A 16,267-nucleotide genomic window follows, 5' to 3' on the forward strand; every position below is an offset into this window, starting at 1 on the left:
AACATATACCTGAAGACCTTAGTGTACACACACACACACACACACACACAGCTGCTTATTCTCTACATCATATACCTGAAGACCTTAGCGTGCACACACACGGCCGCTCCTAGAGCACACACTCTGGACATTTGTTTATCCTCTGATGTTTGATGTTTCACTTTAGTTCTGCTAAGAGGCTGGGAGCTCCTCTTGATGATTATGTTGCAGGTTAGGCTTAGTCAAGATTAAAAACATGCAAATGAGGGGCTGGAACTACATTCTGCGTTTTATAATCTGGGAGTTCAATAGTAAAACCAAAGCCTCTAGGAATAGGCCACAGGGAGGTGGCGGTTGTGGCACATGAGAGCAGCAGAAAAGAAGGGCATTTGGAGCCACCTACCTCTTGGCAACATTGTTGCTCTTTGCTCACTTTCCAGTGGAGGTTAGCTCAATGTTATACTAAAGATCAGCAGGTAACCTTGCTTTCTTTACAGTCAACTAGCTTTGGATCTGGGCCATAAAAAGAGAAAGGCTCCCCTATATAAAACGAATCACCAGCTCACCTAATTGGGAAGCAATATTATGGCCACTCCTCAAGACAAATTTTTAGCATTAACTTTCCCTCGTAGCTTATGGTGTCAAATGCATTTTCTCGGTTTTGCAAAGGCAGGGGACTTTATTCTAGTTCCTTTCCTGTGACTCAGGGCTTCCCAGACACGGGATGGCGCCCAGATGCCTGATCACTTTATGGCTTTTGCACGTCCCTGCTTTAAATGACAACATCTCCCGCAACACTGGAGCCCAGCATGCTTTCTCTGATGCATATGAAATAACTCACAAGGAATTTATGTGGAAACGATGACTGTAATAAATTAGAGGCTTATTTGGGTTTTCATGTGCCTGCTGTATGCATTTATGCCTAAAATAAAGGGCTTAAAGGATGGAACGGTTTACAGAATCATCAGCTAAAATCTCTCCGAGCGACGTGTTGAGGTATAGGAAGCAGACCCTTCTTCATCAGCGGAGGATTAACAAGCACTGAGTGCTGCCGGGAGGAAGCCCTCACTTCTTGTGAGAGCACCAGAGCTCAAAGTAGCACTCCTTCAGGAGGGGAAAACGAATTTATTATAAACAATGAAAGAAGAAGAAGAGAACAGTCTTTGAACTCTGGTGATCTACATAAACGAAGCATAAGCAAACTATTTTTAGCTCATTCATCTCTTGTACAGATAATTATAAAAACATTTTTTTGAATGATGCTTGGGATGAGGAGAGTGAGTGAGTCAATGGGATGGGCATGCAGTTGAGAACATGTTTGGAGAGGGGACTGAATTTTGAAAGGAACAAGATTCCAAAATGTCATGCATGTCTGTTTTCCCAAACAAAAAAATTGAATGAATAAAAATCAAAAGCAAGACACATGACTGTTTCCAGTGAATTCAAAGCGTTATCATTTCCCTGAGGTTTCGTCAAGCAAGTATGGCGTCTCTGAAGGACAAAAAGATCAGGGTTGAAGATTAAAGCAAACTGTGCACTTTGAGGGTAAAGTGAAGGAAGCGTATACAACAAAGAGAAAGGGAAGGAGCATTTTAAGTGAAAGATGCAAAGAAATAAGAGGGTGGAAGACCAGTGAAAGAGCACTTACTTAGCATGCATGAAGCTCTGGGTTCATGCCCCAGCACCAAAATAACAAAAGCAAACAAAAAACCACCCATCTTTTTCTACGGTTAAAAGATTGACTTTATCCTATGTTTTCTGAATAATGAGTCAATTAATTTTTTCTAATTATACAATTGTACTTACAGGAGCAGCTATGCACAGATTTCTAATTTAGCCCCAAATATATTACTTTACAGGTATTAAAAAATGCCCAGTACTGTCTGTGTTAAGCTCTTAGCATACTAAAAGTATCCAGCTCACAGTGCCTTCGTTAGTGAGTAGCGCTGATGTTTGGAGGCAAGCTGGCAGATGAACTGGGCTCAACTCTGACCCCAAGACCAGCGTTTTACAAAAGATATGGAGGTCAGAGTACACCAGAGACTGACTGAGTAATGAAGAAAATTCTGATATTAAAACAAAACAAAACAAAGAAAAAGCAAAACATTGTTGCCATGATACAGAGAGAGACAGAAGGAGAGCTTTCCCTACAGACTGATAGCATAAAAAGTGTCGTAAGGCTCCCAGGAATGGAAAAAGACAGAAACTGAAATCTAGGACGGAAGTCAACACACATGGGAATATTTTCAGAACGCCAAAGCCAGGAAAGACCCAAAGATTCTCTGAGAACCAGAGGAGGTCATTGGAAGGATGGCAGTGGCCAATCCGTCTTCGTTTGCACAAAAGCACAACTCGATTGCATGAATTTAAATTACAGTTATACAGTTCTGGACAAGAACATCCTATTCATGGACGTGAAGGAACCCTGGGAAAAGCGACCGTGGACGCCTATTCTTCTCTAAAGGTTCTTTCAGACTTTCAAAGGGGCTCTGGGCCAGCAGCCCCGGGGGGATTAAGCAAGGTGCCAGGGCACAGCAGTGCCAGCCCGGCCTTACTCTGTCCTCTTTTACATCCGCCATTGTGCAAACTCCAAGTTAGGTGGGAATTCCAGGGGCGGAATAGCTATACTTTCCAGTTCGAACTAAGCCACTCTCTGAAAAGTGGGACCGGGCTTTCCTGCTCCTTCAGTATGAAAACTGAAACACAAAACCCAAAACCTTCTGCTAAATAAGTTATCATCTAAGTAAGCACTTCACTGTGGTCTGCATAAGAGCCCGTGTGGCAGCTGAGGGCATTACCACATGCTAATCCCTCTGTTTTCAAAAGGTAAAACTACTGAATTAGAATAATTGAAACAAAGGGGCTTTAGCTGATTTTTTTCCCTCTCTCTTAGATGGAAGAACGCTCTGGCTGGATCTACTAGTCAAGAAAATGTCCTTGACAATGGTGACAGTGGCGGACTTCCCGTCAGCTCTGCCCTACTGTTTCCATGAACTGAAAAGGAAGCACCTCTTTCCGAGTTTAATATCCTTCTGCTTCTTTGAGGTCAAGGGACAAGATGGCCGGGCATGAGGACAGCCACTTCTAGAAGTTAGCCAGAGCTCACTCCTGGAACCCTAGAAGATTAGCTTCAAGGTTTAGCTTCAGTTTAAAAAAAAAACAAAAAACAAAAATCAAACAGCTTCACTGGCCAGAGGGCAGATGAAAATAAGAGGCAAGGCATTACTACTTAAAGAAGGGCTAGAGATCGGCAGCGACAGTGAAATGGACCCCCCCGAAGTGACGAGGCGAAGAAAGGGAGGCAGCTTTGCAAGAAGAGAGGCCATACTGCTTGAGTGCACATCAGGGAAATGACAAGGCCTCCCTCACGGCCAATCCTGGCGACTCACGGACTTCTGGTGGATTCTCAAGAGAACCCTTTTAGTACAGCGGTCCACCGTGGCAGCCCACTTCCTCTTCGCCTCCTCATCCTCCTCCAGCAAGCACCGCCTCAGGTCCTGCTTCTCAGCCTTGCTCAGCGTCCTGTCTGAGGCAGGACGCACGAGCTGGGTCAGGTTCAGGTGGCTGTAGAGACTCCGCTCCACCACGTAGGTGATATTGAACTCGCTGACCGAGGTGCGCCCTCGGCCCCTCCTGCCAGGGAAGCCGCAGCCGCCGCCGCCGCCGCCACCGCCGCCGCCGCCGCCACCGCCGCCGCCGCCCCCCTTGGGCTTCGGCCGGGGCAGCGGGTCACAGGTGGTGCCATTTACTCCTTTCCTGGAGGGCCGCTGGCAGAGAAAAGTTCTGGAACAGGAGTAATTCGTATCCGTTTTCTTCAAGCGGATTTGCTTACGGACACTCTGAACCTCCTCCAGGGACACCAGAAAGTGGTGCCTACGCCGATGGTTGTCATAGAAGAAAACGCCATCGGTACTTACCCCGTGACTCAAGGACCCAAGACCTTTCTTCATCTCCCCCTCGGTGAGGGAGCGGGACACTTTCTGGGCCTTTTCTTCTTCTGGGTAGGAGAAGAATGTCCCCATCTTCTTAGGGGGCTTAATCAGGCCCCGACTTTCTCCTTTGCTGAAGGTTTTGACCAACTTCCGGCCAGCTCCCCAAGTATCCAGGCTGCTAGATGATGGAGACGGGGTGAGAGACTCTGAATCATCTTCTGGAGGTTTCTCAGGGGAGCCATCATAGAAAAATGGCTTTTTGTGCACTCCAGAGTAGAGTGCGGACCTTTCATCCAGGACTGGGGAGTTCTCAAGCACATGTTCCTCTCCACCTGGAAGGGAATCAACACAAGGTCTCCGGTGAATGACTGTCCCATAGACACTTGTCTGTCCCTGTAAAACACAAGTTAGCTCACACAGTTAATGGTAATATTCCCCCTGCTTACACTATGACCTTCTTCACCTACACGATTCATGTGTCAAAGCATACGCAATAAAGAAGGTAATCAAACTGCATTGCATGGTTTCAAGGAAGCTGAACATTAAACATGTGTGAGCACTGGATGTGGTGGCACAGGCCAGTAATCCCAGCTACTGGGAGGACAGAGGAGGGCCAGTTCAAGATCAACCCCATCAACGTAACGAGACTCAAAGTAAAAGCTTGTTCCTGACTACAAGTCCAGCATGTGACAAGTGGAAAGCAGGGGCATCAGGAGTCCAATGTCATCCCCTGCTAAATACGGGGTTCAAGGCCAGCCTAAGCTACATGAGACCCTGACTCCAAAAACCAAACCAAACCAAAAGAGAGAGAGCTCAAACCTAGAGAGGACTTGTCCAGCTTTACATTTAAACCCTAGTACTACAGGTCAAGGTGGGGGAAACTTCTGATATCTTTAATTCCTCCTCCAAAACAAGTGTGTAGACCAACATCTTCCTTGACCTATTAAAAAAATGCCATTTACAAAACCAAAGCCCGCCGTTACCATGATATGCGTTAGCATTTCAAGATAATTGCCACCCTGGTTTGTAAGGGCAAGCCTCAGAAGCCAGGCTCAGTCTTCCCCATCCTGCAAGGCCCTCCTTATGTGGGCTCTGGAGGCTTTTAGGGTTGGAGTGTGATGAATGCCATGTGGCAGACACTGATATTTTTTTATTGGTACATATGCCATTTAAGTGATTAAATCTCCAGGAGAGTTTGGGTGGGGAAAACACCGTAAAGGGTTATACTTGCAAATGTGATTGACAAATGATCTCCAGTTGACTGGCCAAACACAAAAAGCCAGAGGGACTGAGCAATCCCAGCCAGACAGTCCCATCCACCCACCCAGCCCCGGAGGAAAGAGCAAGGGCATTTAAGGGCCTTGACACGCAAGCAGCTCACTAAGTGTTCCACTTGGGCTCAGGCTTCCAGGCCTGAAAGCTCTCTCTGGGGCCAGGTAGCGAGCCAAGCCCTCTGGAGGAGCCGAGTGGAAAGGCCTGGATGGGCGGGCAGGAGAGAGCCAAGTTCTTCTCGGCATGTGTTTCTGTGAACAGATGTGACGGAAGAAGTAGGTCAAGCTGTGGGTGTAGTGATCCCAACTGGCTGCATCCCTTCATTATAAGGAAACATTGGGGCCTCGCTGCTTTCCACCAGCTGAACGGGGGAGAGGGGGGAAAAAAATCCAGAGTTCCCTGGAACACAAGGACAGCACTGTACACGCCAGCTGTGCCAAGGGTGCCAGAGGGCGGTTAAGTGTCAGGGAAAAGGAGAGAGAGGAGGTGGCAAAAATGGCACCCACTTCTAGAAGATTCTAAAACCAGCTACCTTCTCTAACTGGATGGCTATTAGCTACAGAAGAACTCTGCTATGAAATCCCACTTAGGAGCAACTCCACCTTCGTGGGCAGAACCGAGTGGTGGAGAAGGACGGGACAAGGGAAGAAGGAGAGATCAACACGATGCCCAGTCCCAGGTTCACTAAAGAACTGTGTGAGGAGCTTTGGGGGTAGTTTAAGGAAAGGCCAGGCTCGGACAGGATTTAGCTCGACCACAGACGGTACACAAATATGAGAGTTGCTTCCTGCTCCCTCCTCCAGATGCCCTAATAGGTATGGAGACCAATGGTACTTATTTTTTTCCCCAGTAAATATAGTTACTTCTAAAGAGTGTGCCCTGCTTCTAGGAAGAAGCAACTGGGCTAAGACTGGAGGCCAGCCTCGTGGCAGAGGTAGCCCCACAGTGAATGAACAAGGCCATGTTAAGCCCTCCAGGTGGCACAGATCCATGGAAAGCATTGGCGGAGTTTTCCTGTCCCACAGCCGTTCTCAAATAATTGGTCCTGAAAGGCTCCATGGGGGCCTGGTGAGCTTTGCCCAGTATTCTCAGGACCTGCTACTCATCCATGGTCTGAACATCTTCTGGAGTGTTTTTAAGATAGCCATAAGCAGTTTCAACACCTCTGTCACAACTGGGCCTCGCACTATCTGGGACACACATGTTGGTGACATGTGCAGCCTTAGCCTGGAAAGGCAGTGCTTGCCTGGTAAGGAGCTTTGAGCGGAATATGGAAATGCCTCCGAAGAGGCTGCGTCAGCCTTTGTGAGCAGGCCTGTGCACAGCGAGCTTTACTGTCCGTGTCTGAGAGGCAGCCCAGAAGCCCTGACCCGGGCTCCCTGAACACAGCATTCTTCTCCTACAGAAACAGCTTTGCTGTGGCAGGAGCAGAGACCCAGGTGAGCTCTCCTCCGTACACTGTGCAACATGCTTCACAGCGGCCTTTATCTTAAAGCAGCTGAGATCAGAACACCCAGGAAGGGTGCTTCCAGGGTGTAAGACCACAGGGATACAGCTTTCCACAAGTTCTGGCCTTCAGCCATAGCTCTGGGACCCTGGGCATCTGGACCTCTCTGAGCCTCCTCTATCACAACACCTACCTATCTTTACATAATACCCAATCCGGTTACTGTAAATGCTAACAAAAAGAGACACCTGAAGCTTCCTCATTTGCTGAAAGGCACCACACAGGAGCTGTTGGTCCTGTGTTGGCTTATCAGTGCTCCTGTACTCTGGGGAGTGGTAATGCCATCCACCTCTACAGACAACACACAGACGTGGGCAGACAAGAGACACAAACTCAGCCTGTGTTTAAGACTATCCAGGGCTGCTGTGTTGGGATATACCTGGAAAGTCAGGGTGGGGGAGGACCAGGTGAGGGACTCTAACGTCATGAGTTCTCAGGAGCGGTAGGATGTCCAGGGTGAGGGCAGGGGAGTGGGGTGGGGGATGATATGCTAAGGAAGTCCAGCTGGCTGGCTGGCTGAGTGACCTTGAGGAAGATCCCCGGCTTCTTTAATCTCAGTCTCCTTACTGGTGAAATGAGTAAGTGCCTGCCTCTGGTGGGTATTCCAGAGACGGCATATTAAAAGGCAACATCAATTCTCAATGTGGGGGAAAGTGCCGCGGACGCAGAATGCATCTCAATAAAGGACTACTATTTGCCTTAGCATTGGCACGGGCGTGCAGGCCATCAGCAACGCCTTCAAATCTCTGTAAGTCCACGGGCACTGGGGAAGAGACTCGCGACTCAACTAGCCTATCCCACCTCCTGGTTCTTCTGCCAATAGGAACCTCAGAGACAGTGGTCACGTGAGGGCTGGAGGCAGATACTCTGAGCTACACACACACACACACACACACACACACACACACACACACACACACACACACACGAGCAAGGCTTGCAATTTGAATTCATTCAGCCCGTCTTCATTGGTGAGGCCCCTCCACACTCAGATGACTTCATAGCTAGAACTGTTTAACGTTTTGACCTTCCATTGCTTCTTTTGGTATTTTGCCATCCCTCCCCCCCCCCCACATCCCCAAACATAGTTGAATTGATATACTCCACAAATTTGGGTATTTCAAGATGTATAAAATACTATTCTGGCATGAAGGCTGCCACAGGCCAAAGTCCTGCTGGGTTGGTTAACTGGGCTCAGTACAAAGTGTGTCACTCACTGCGTGGACAAGCCCCACGACTCTGACTGTCATAGCTGAGATTTGATTTGGGCGCCGGCATGAAGTTCGCCTGACCACGCACACTTGATGAGTGAATGCATGGTTCTCTACCAAAGTCCAAGCTTCTCCCCTGTTTTCACATTTTAATAAGGCCTGCCATGCTGTGAGAAAAGCTTGGTAAATTCTGCACAGTGGAAACCTTGGCCAACAGACAGGTATTAAAACATCCAAATAGCTGGGCGGTGGTGGCGCACGCCTTTAATCCCAGCACTCGGGAGGCAGAGCCAGGCGGATCTCTGTGAGTTCGAGGCCAGCCTGGTCTCCAAAGCGAGTTCCAGGAAAGGCGCAAAGCTACACAGAGAAACCCTGTCTCAAAAAAAAACCAAAAAACAACAACAACAACAACAAAAAAATCCAAATAGAAACCAACATTATATTCAAATATAAACAGAATTACTATACCAACAAACACTCACAAAGAATTCAAGTTAGATCCATGTTTATGAAGTTATCCATCAAGCTTATGTCTCTTGCCAACCCCCCTTTCCTTCCCACCCCCCATTCTTTTACAGCTACCAGCATCTTCAATTTTATCCTAAAGAACTAAATCAACAAACAAGAACCAGAACTAGAAAGTATCAATAGCAGCAAGAAGCCCTAATCTTTGAAAATAAGAGGAGATTCAGTTTCCTGGGTACAACTTGGTTTTGTTTACAAAGATCAAAAAGGCCTCTATAACAATAATTCTAACACCCACATGTTAAAATCTGAAATTCCTCATAACATAGACATATTTTCACAAGTAATGTTATTTCTTACTACAGCAATCCATTATTTTTCCAATTTACTCACTACCATTTTATAAACAAGAAAATCTCATAGCTGGGTGGGGGTAAGACAGGGCGTCACTATGTAGCCCACAGAGCTCCCCTCTCAGGCTCAGGACTACTAGGATTGTAGGCCTCTTGCTGTATGCTACAACATTCAGGAATATTAAGCTTTTATTTGATCTTTTGGGGGGTAGATTTTTATATAGTTTATGCATACTACTAAAAGTGGAAATGAAGAAGGTCATAATTTAAACAAGCATAATTATAATTCAAAGGTTCCTGTTCATCCTGATGCTCCCCATTTGATGTCTCCGTTGACATTATTGTTTCATCTTCCCAGGCAGCTCTTAAAGATCCCCTCAGAATTGAAGGTCCTCAAAGCCCCTTGTGAACAGAGACTTGAGATTATTTCCTGGAAGAACAAAGCAGCCCCGAGGCTTTGAAGGGATATTAAGTGCCTTGATTGTCAGGTGGCTTTGCAAGATGGATGCACGGTGTATCAAATCTGCATGAGATACACGGCATCACAAACTCCAGAGAAGTCTATGCTGAGAACATATAGGGTTATGTATGGCAACATGAGCTCGTAATTAAAGCTGCACCACACCTTCAGATTTTATCGTCTGACCCTAGCCATTTCCCATCTTCTGTCACACTGGAATTACTAAGTGTCCAAAATACTGGACACCAGGATCCTTCATTCCATAACACTGAGCATTGCCCTGCTGGGCACAGAGACAACCCTGTCAGCCTCAGCCAGAGCTCAATTCATTTCCTACTTGAAATCATATTCTGTTTCTATATTGAAAATCCGACCCGAAGTGATTTCTTTTGAAAGAACCAGGGTGGGGTTTGCCGTCTCCCCGCCCCCACTCACCCCTCACCCCCCGCTTTTTTACCTTCAGTGCTTGGCTTTTTCATTTCTTCCACCCTAATTAGCTTCTTTCTGACTCTTCGAGTAGAGTTTACCAGCTTGTGTAACCTCTTAAACTTCACCGACTCCTCGGTCTCATCATCTGATTGTTCTCTTGACTGGCAAAGAAACAGAGGAACAGTTAATCAGTTAATTGCTCCAGAGCTGTGCCCTCCCGGCTGGCATAGCTGGCCTGTCAGCCAAGGCCAACTATCCACAGCTCTGCCGCCAAACTTGGGATATCAATAAATCTACCCAACAGGTTTACAAAACCCCACATACCCTCAGATGGCCCGATTCAGCACAGAATCAGTCCTAGGGACAAAGTACACATTCTTGGCATTGACTACCATATGGGGTGTGTGTGTGTGGGGGGGTCCATCCCACCATCCTGCTCCCTGTGTCTTTCAAGCCAAGTCCAGCAGGACTTTCTCCTCAAGCTGGCCCTGTAATTCCAGTTACGCTGCTGTGGTTTGGGCCAGGCTCTCCTCTGTCTGGCCCATCGGGACTTGCTGTTGAACGTGGTCATCAACCACTTCTCCAAACCAAAATTTTGTTGACTTTTTCCAGCACCCTCCCTCCCCCCAAAAATCAAAACCAGCAGGCAGAAAAGGGGAAGTAATGAAAAAAAAGAAAAGAAAAGAAAGAAAGAAAGAAAGAGAGAGAGAGAGAGAGAGAGAGAGAGAGAGAAAAGAAAGAAAGAAAGAAAGAAAGAAAGAAAGAAAGAAAGAAAGAAAGAAAGAAGGAAAGAAGAAAAAACACCCTTCTTTCCTATTTGTTCTAACTGCCTGCCACATCACAGCTGTCCCTTCCGCCTCCCCCAGCTCCTTCTGAGGGCTCACGAGGCAAGGCTGAGGACAGCCCCACATTCCTCCAGAGAGACAAGGGAAAAAGCTGACCTTTACAGCCATACAGTACAGTCCATATTCCCTAGCATCCCATTCCATTCTGCAGCGACTCAAGTGTGCGCTGGCCCAGCTGTTTTCCCTCAAGTATCAAACGTTACAGAGGGGAGAGAAAAAAAAAAAAATTCTCTCTCCATAGCAGTGACTGGGGCTAAAAACAATCCTTTCCTTGTGAACAGAATGAGGGCTTCGTTTCCAAGTCCATTCCGACATTCAGCATGCAGCTTCCTCTACTGTATCTCTTGAAACTGTGAAAAAGCAAAGGGAGTTTCCCACCGGAGCGCGAGCTGCATGCTGCACCACCCGGCCGGGTACTCCGGCCTTTTGGGAGCACCCTAGCCTTAGCATACTCCGTGCAGCCAGTGAGGAGGTCCAGCTAATCCTGCACATCTTGACAACAGCATCCCTTCATGTCTTCCGTGCAATTCTCAGGGGGAGAGATGACTCAACCCACCCACCCACCCCCAACAAAAGAAAACAAACAAACCACGTCTCCAATTCGAGACCAATGAGGGGACTTCCCCCAAGAAAATCTCTCCCTAATCTCAATTTTATAGGCAATAAAATAGGTAAATAAGTGTTGGCAGAGAATGGCACAAAAGAAGACGGACGGAGACCTTGTGGATTACTCAGAAATGGTGCATGCTGAGATAATTTTCTCAGCACAATAGTACTCTCCTCTGGATAAGTTTGACCCATTTTCTGCCACCTCCTTGCCTTGGGGATCACAACATGGAGCCACTGTACTTTATTCCTGTCGACTATCTGTGAACAATTCACTCACTGATGATTAAATAGTACAGACTCCAGCAAATCAGACTGGAATATTCCTCAGTCTTCCATTCTGTGAAGTGCGTCCGTATCTATATCCAACTTCTCTAAAATTCCTAGGAAAACACTGCCTGCAGATTCGGGTTGTAGAGATGGCTCAGTGGTTAAGAACACCACTGGCTGCTCTCCCAGAGGATCCGGGTTCAATTCCCAGCACCCACATGGAGTTCACAGCTGTCTGTAACTCCAATTCCAGGGGATCTGGCATACACACCAACCCCCCGTCACATGCAAGCAAAAACATCAATGCACATAAAATAAAAATAAACAAATCTTAAAAAAAAAAAAGTTGCCCACTATCTACTTGACAGACTAGAAGGAAAATGGGAACCTACTCCCTATCTCAGTAAGGAAAAGGGGCGGTTATCCTGAACAATTACGGTTAATGCACTTAGTTCAAAAGGTAAAAAAAAAAAAAAAAAAAAAAAAAAAAAAAAAAAAAAGTTAAAGTAGTAAGCTTAGCTCCAAATACAAAATGATAACATCTGCTTTAAATTTCATTCTACTTTGTTGACATGTAATGAACTGAAATGGTCAGAGTGGCCAACCAGAGGCATGAGAACTTGGTTACCCTCATTCTGGGTCATGAGCACCTCAGTAATCCACGGTGCACTGAATTCATGCAAACGTTTCAAAATATTGCAGCCTCCCATTGCCAGCAACTCAAGCAGAAGAATTAACCTTCTATTATACAAGGCTTCTGTATATTCAAACAACAAACAAACAAAACCAGGAGAGGTATCTTGCCTTGACATTATAATAAATTCCAGAGTCAAGTCAAGGTTGAAATAAGCACCAACTGTTTGAACTTAAGAGATAGGAAGCTAGATTATGAGATTAAAAACCGGTCATGTAAATACGCTCCATAGCTAATTTGTTGGTAGTGGGCTGTTGATGGTTTGTGTACTGGGGAGGGTGAGCGTTTGAGTGCATAGAAAGTACTGGAATGTAGGAATCAGTAACACAAAAACTCTTCTACAGAGACACAAGCCATGCACAGAAAAGGTACATTTGCATGAACTCTCCAGGAAGAAATAAAAATAGTCACATCAGGACATGGGACTGAAAGCCAACATTCCCTCATCGGAGCCTTCCTTTCATCGGCCTGCGTTCACTGTGGTGAAGAATAACACGGTCCAGGTACTTCCTCAATCTGTCACATGGTCTACCTACATTTTGAGGAACATGAGCTTCTGAGAACTTTAAACTGATGCTATTTCTATTTTTCTAAGTCAGTGGAGGTTCTGGAGGTGTTGGCCACTCACACATCTCAAGCCACGACAACAATGGACTTCCTCTGTCATGTCACGCTCTGGACCCTAGGCAGGTTGATAAGGCAGGCCATTGAAGAAGTACGTTTTTCTTTTTTTTTTTTTTTGGTTTTTCGAGACAGGGTTTCTCTGTGTAGCTTTGCGCCTTTCCTGGATCTCGCGCCGTAGACCAGGCTGGCCTCGAACTCACAGAGATCCGCCTGCCTCTGCCTCCCGAGTGCTGGGATTAAAGGCGTGCGCCACCACCGCCCGGCACGTTTTTCTTTTTAATTAAAAGATTCCTCTGTAGTCAGCTTGGGAGTCTTTAAGACAATTTTTATTGATGGGGAGAGTCAATTTCTGGATTCCTTTTGAGTCCCAGGGAAGAAACTTATGACATATTAGTTTAAAAAAAAATCTCTCCAGCTGTTTTAATATAAAGACACAAGTGACTGCATTTCTTCTAAACTGAGTAATAAATTCTTCAGTGTATATTTCTTCTTTCAAATAACCATGTGTTACTTTCTAAATGCTGAAAACTTGAGTATGTTTTTAATATATATGTATATTATATATGCATATATATACATTACCCCTTTTATTCAAGAAATTGACTATCATAAAAGGGAGTTTGAGAACCTTTTAAATTAAGTATCACTAAAAATACATACATATAATTTTTAAAATGTAAATTTTTTTAAAAACAATCTTGATAGGCAGAAAATAAATATTGTAAGTATTTGGGTGGAAAAAACCTTTCTACCTAAAAGGAGGTTTGTATATAAATGATTCTAAGAAATAGGCTCATAACCAACACAGATCCACAGAAACCAAAACAAAAACTTAAAAAGCATATGTTCGCACATACTCAAACATTCTCCCATCTTTGTACCCCAGCACCTCTGAGTTAGTTTAAGTTCACTAAAGTAAACTTCAGCTTGATCATTTTATAGACAAGAAGGCAAAGTCCGTCAGCTTTATCCACCCCATCCCAAACCAGCCCGAGAAAAAAAGCATGATCCCACCAAAGATGTGCAAAATGCCTTTACAGTATTGTAAACAGAAACATTTCATTTCTAAGCTTTCTGCTGCAGATTTTTCCACCAGAAAACCCATATGGCTCAACTTTTAATTACTTTGGCTAATGCTATATGTAGTAATTCTGTGGTGAATGCTTAAGTGTTTCATTTCTGGTTTCCATAGCAACATTACATCAGATTGCAGACAGCTGGCTCCACAGTTTCAAACCATAACAAATTGACCAAGCCAAGGCACAGAACTATAGCTGCTTTAAAGAGATAGCACACCCTTCGGCTGCTAGGCACTGAGTGAGGAGTCTATGGGGCCATTTGGCATGGACAAGAGGGTGGAGCCTCCTTTCTCCCCAGCTTCTCTTGGAACAAGTGCATCCTTTGACACATCTGTGATGCTCTAATGGGAAAAGCCAGGGAGCCAGCGTGGAGAACTTTTTATAACACAACTACACGCAAGATGATCGGAAAAGTGGAACCAAATTAATCACATCTGTAAATAAGAAGGTCTGTGTGCTGGTGCACTCTAAAAGCATCCCCTCACTGCTCAGCCTAAGCCTGTCACTGCGGCCTGAAACAGATACTTCACTGGACCTTATAACAAACAGTTCTCCCATCTATGATGTACAGAATAAGTGGTTTCCGAAACTTTAGTGGCATAGTAGCAACAAATGTGCTGGAATAAATATTAATCCATACTTGCAGGGAACAACCAGATCCTTGGGGAGAACCATACGAGACCATCCTGAGCACAGGGTTACCGCTTGCCTCCCGGCTCCAAATCCGAGACACACTGTCACAATTAACAATCAGAAAAACCAGTCCGTCTATCTCCCCCAGAGCTATACAACATCATACAATACAGACGCGCTTCTGAGAAGTAGTTTTCAACTGCAAATATATTTGCTTGAGGAAGTCACACAATAGTTTTGTTTGAACCCAGTCCACGAGAAGACATAGACACTTCAACTTCCTACTGCCAGGCTGTCACTGTATCAATTCTAAAAGTTATGAGAAGAAAGCCAATTAATCTTTCTTACTTACTGAACACAATGCTAAATCTGTCTGGATTTAAGCCCTTCATACAGAGTCAGCCCAACACGCAGAGTGGCTCCAGCCTGCACTTGCTAATTCTTTCGTATTTTCAAAATAATATTTAGTATTCTCCAAGAGTTACGTATGGGAACTGAGTGAACCCGCTGGGCGAGAAGGCAGGGAAGCAGCTAGGGGGAGATGGACAGATCTAGAGAAACTTAGGAAGCCAAGAAAGTTGCATCCTAGTCAGGAGCGAGCAGAAAGCCTTTTTCTTGAATCAACAGAAAAGTTTTCCTTTCACACACACAAAAAAAGCATTCATCAACTTACCGGCTTCGGCATTTAGCAGGCGTAAGGGGCAGTTTTGCAAAAGGTGCGGTAGGTAGCCCTTCCCCCTCCCACTCGGAGCAAATCTCACTCTTGGTCCGTCAGTCCTGCTATCTTCAAGTCGGACCAGGCACTCCTGCGAACATGTTCTCTGCAGTTACATGATCGGGCAGGCTCTCCCAGTCACAGCCCAACATCCAAAGAAGAGCACCAGGACACTGACTGGATTCAATTAGCCTCTCTCTGCCTGCTGCCTGATTCCCCAGTCGCTTGCTAACTGTATAACTTGTAAGAAAGGCATAAGTCATCAGCTCTAAGCAAATCTCCTATTCACCACAAGGAAAAAAGGGAGTGTTGTGCATGGCCAACAATCCCTGTTTTCACTGAGGAAGGCTCCCTGACCTCCTGCTGGCCTCCAGTTCCTTAATTACTGTCTATGGAATTCCAGAGAAAGAAAGAAAAAAACGCGAGAATCTGAGCAAATCCAGGACAGAGGACTAACCCTTCCGAGTGACTGAACTCTAAAACAGATCGGTTTTGCAGATGGGGCTCCGAACGTTCCCTGAAGGGAGTGGTCTCGATTGAAAGGAGACACCTTTCCAGGGCTATTTTTGAAACTACTATTGTAAGGTTTATGATTGTGGTTTTTCTCCCTGAATGTTCTCTCTTTCTCTCTCTCTCTCTCTCTCTCTCTCTCTCTCTCTCTCTCTCTCTCTCTCTCTCTCTCTCCCCCCCCCGCTCTTCCCACCCACCCCCCTCGCCCCATTTTTAACTGCCAGAGCAAACGTAGGCTATTTCCCCTTCCCCAAGGCTTCTAAAACTGTCTTCCCAAAGTGTTTCAACAGTCATTTCAGGGCAGCTGAGTTCCCGTGCATTCTAGAACAGCGAGCCCAAGGACTGTGTCACAAGATGATCATTTAATTTTCTCAGGGGGTCTCTGGGGAGCACCAGGCACATGCTGTTATTTCAACAGAACATGGTCTAAACAAGACAGAACTGAAAACCCAAATAAAGAAGTCTCCATGACGTGCGGTGCCTTTCCTATCTGGCTTTCCACGGCTAACTTCACTCAGTTAAGTCATTTATTCCCACTGTGCAGCTTACACCATTCATGCCTAGCTATCTCTTCCAACGTGGGGCTCTTTCTTGTCCATCTCTTTATAGGCTAGCACACAACACCAATAAAATACCTGGCAGCCTGGAGTTCACCAAGGAGTGCCAACTATTGCCTCCTTAAA

At 45.7% G+C, this 16,267-nt stretch overlaps 1 protein-coding gene across 6 annotated transcripts in view; it reads right to left on the reverse strand.

Annotated features, from left to right (window-relative positions):
* Sash1 (SAM and SH3 domain containing 1) overlaps positions 1-16,267 on the reverse strand; it is a 175,123-nt gene that overhangs the window by 25,714 nt on the left and 133,142 nt on the right. For 2 of the 6 annotated variants that reach the window (XM_052750998.1, XM_052750997.1), the window contains 2 exons: positions 9,637-9,769; positions 3,369-4,243 (listed from right to left, as the gene is read on the reverse strand). In XM_052750998.1, the coding sequence (XP_052606958.1) occupies positions 3,369-4,243; positions 9,637-9,769 (1,008 nt within the window). Of the gene's footprint in view, positions 1-3,368; positions 4,244-9,636; positions 9,770-9,932; positions 10,247-15,032; positions 15,489-16,267 lie in introns of those variants that run through there. The other 4 variants (XM_052751000.1, XM_052751002.1, XM_052751001.1 and 1 more) reach the window with 4 other exon arrangements.

This window comes from Peromyscus californicus, unplaced genomic scaffold (genome assembly GCF_007827085.1).
Source record: "Peromyscus californicus insignis strain IS unplaced genomic scaffold, ASM782708v3 Scaffold_22__1_contigs__length_63687245, whole genome shotgun sequence".
NCBI classification, from domain to species: Eukaryota; Metazoa; Chordata; class Mammalia; order Rodentia; family Cricetidae; genus Peromyscus; species Peromyscus californicus.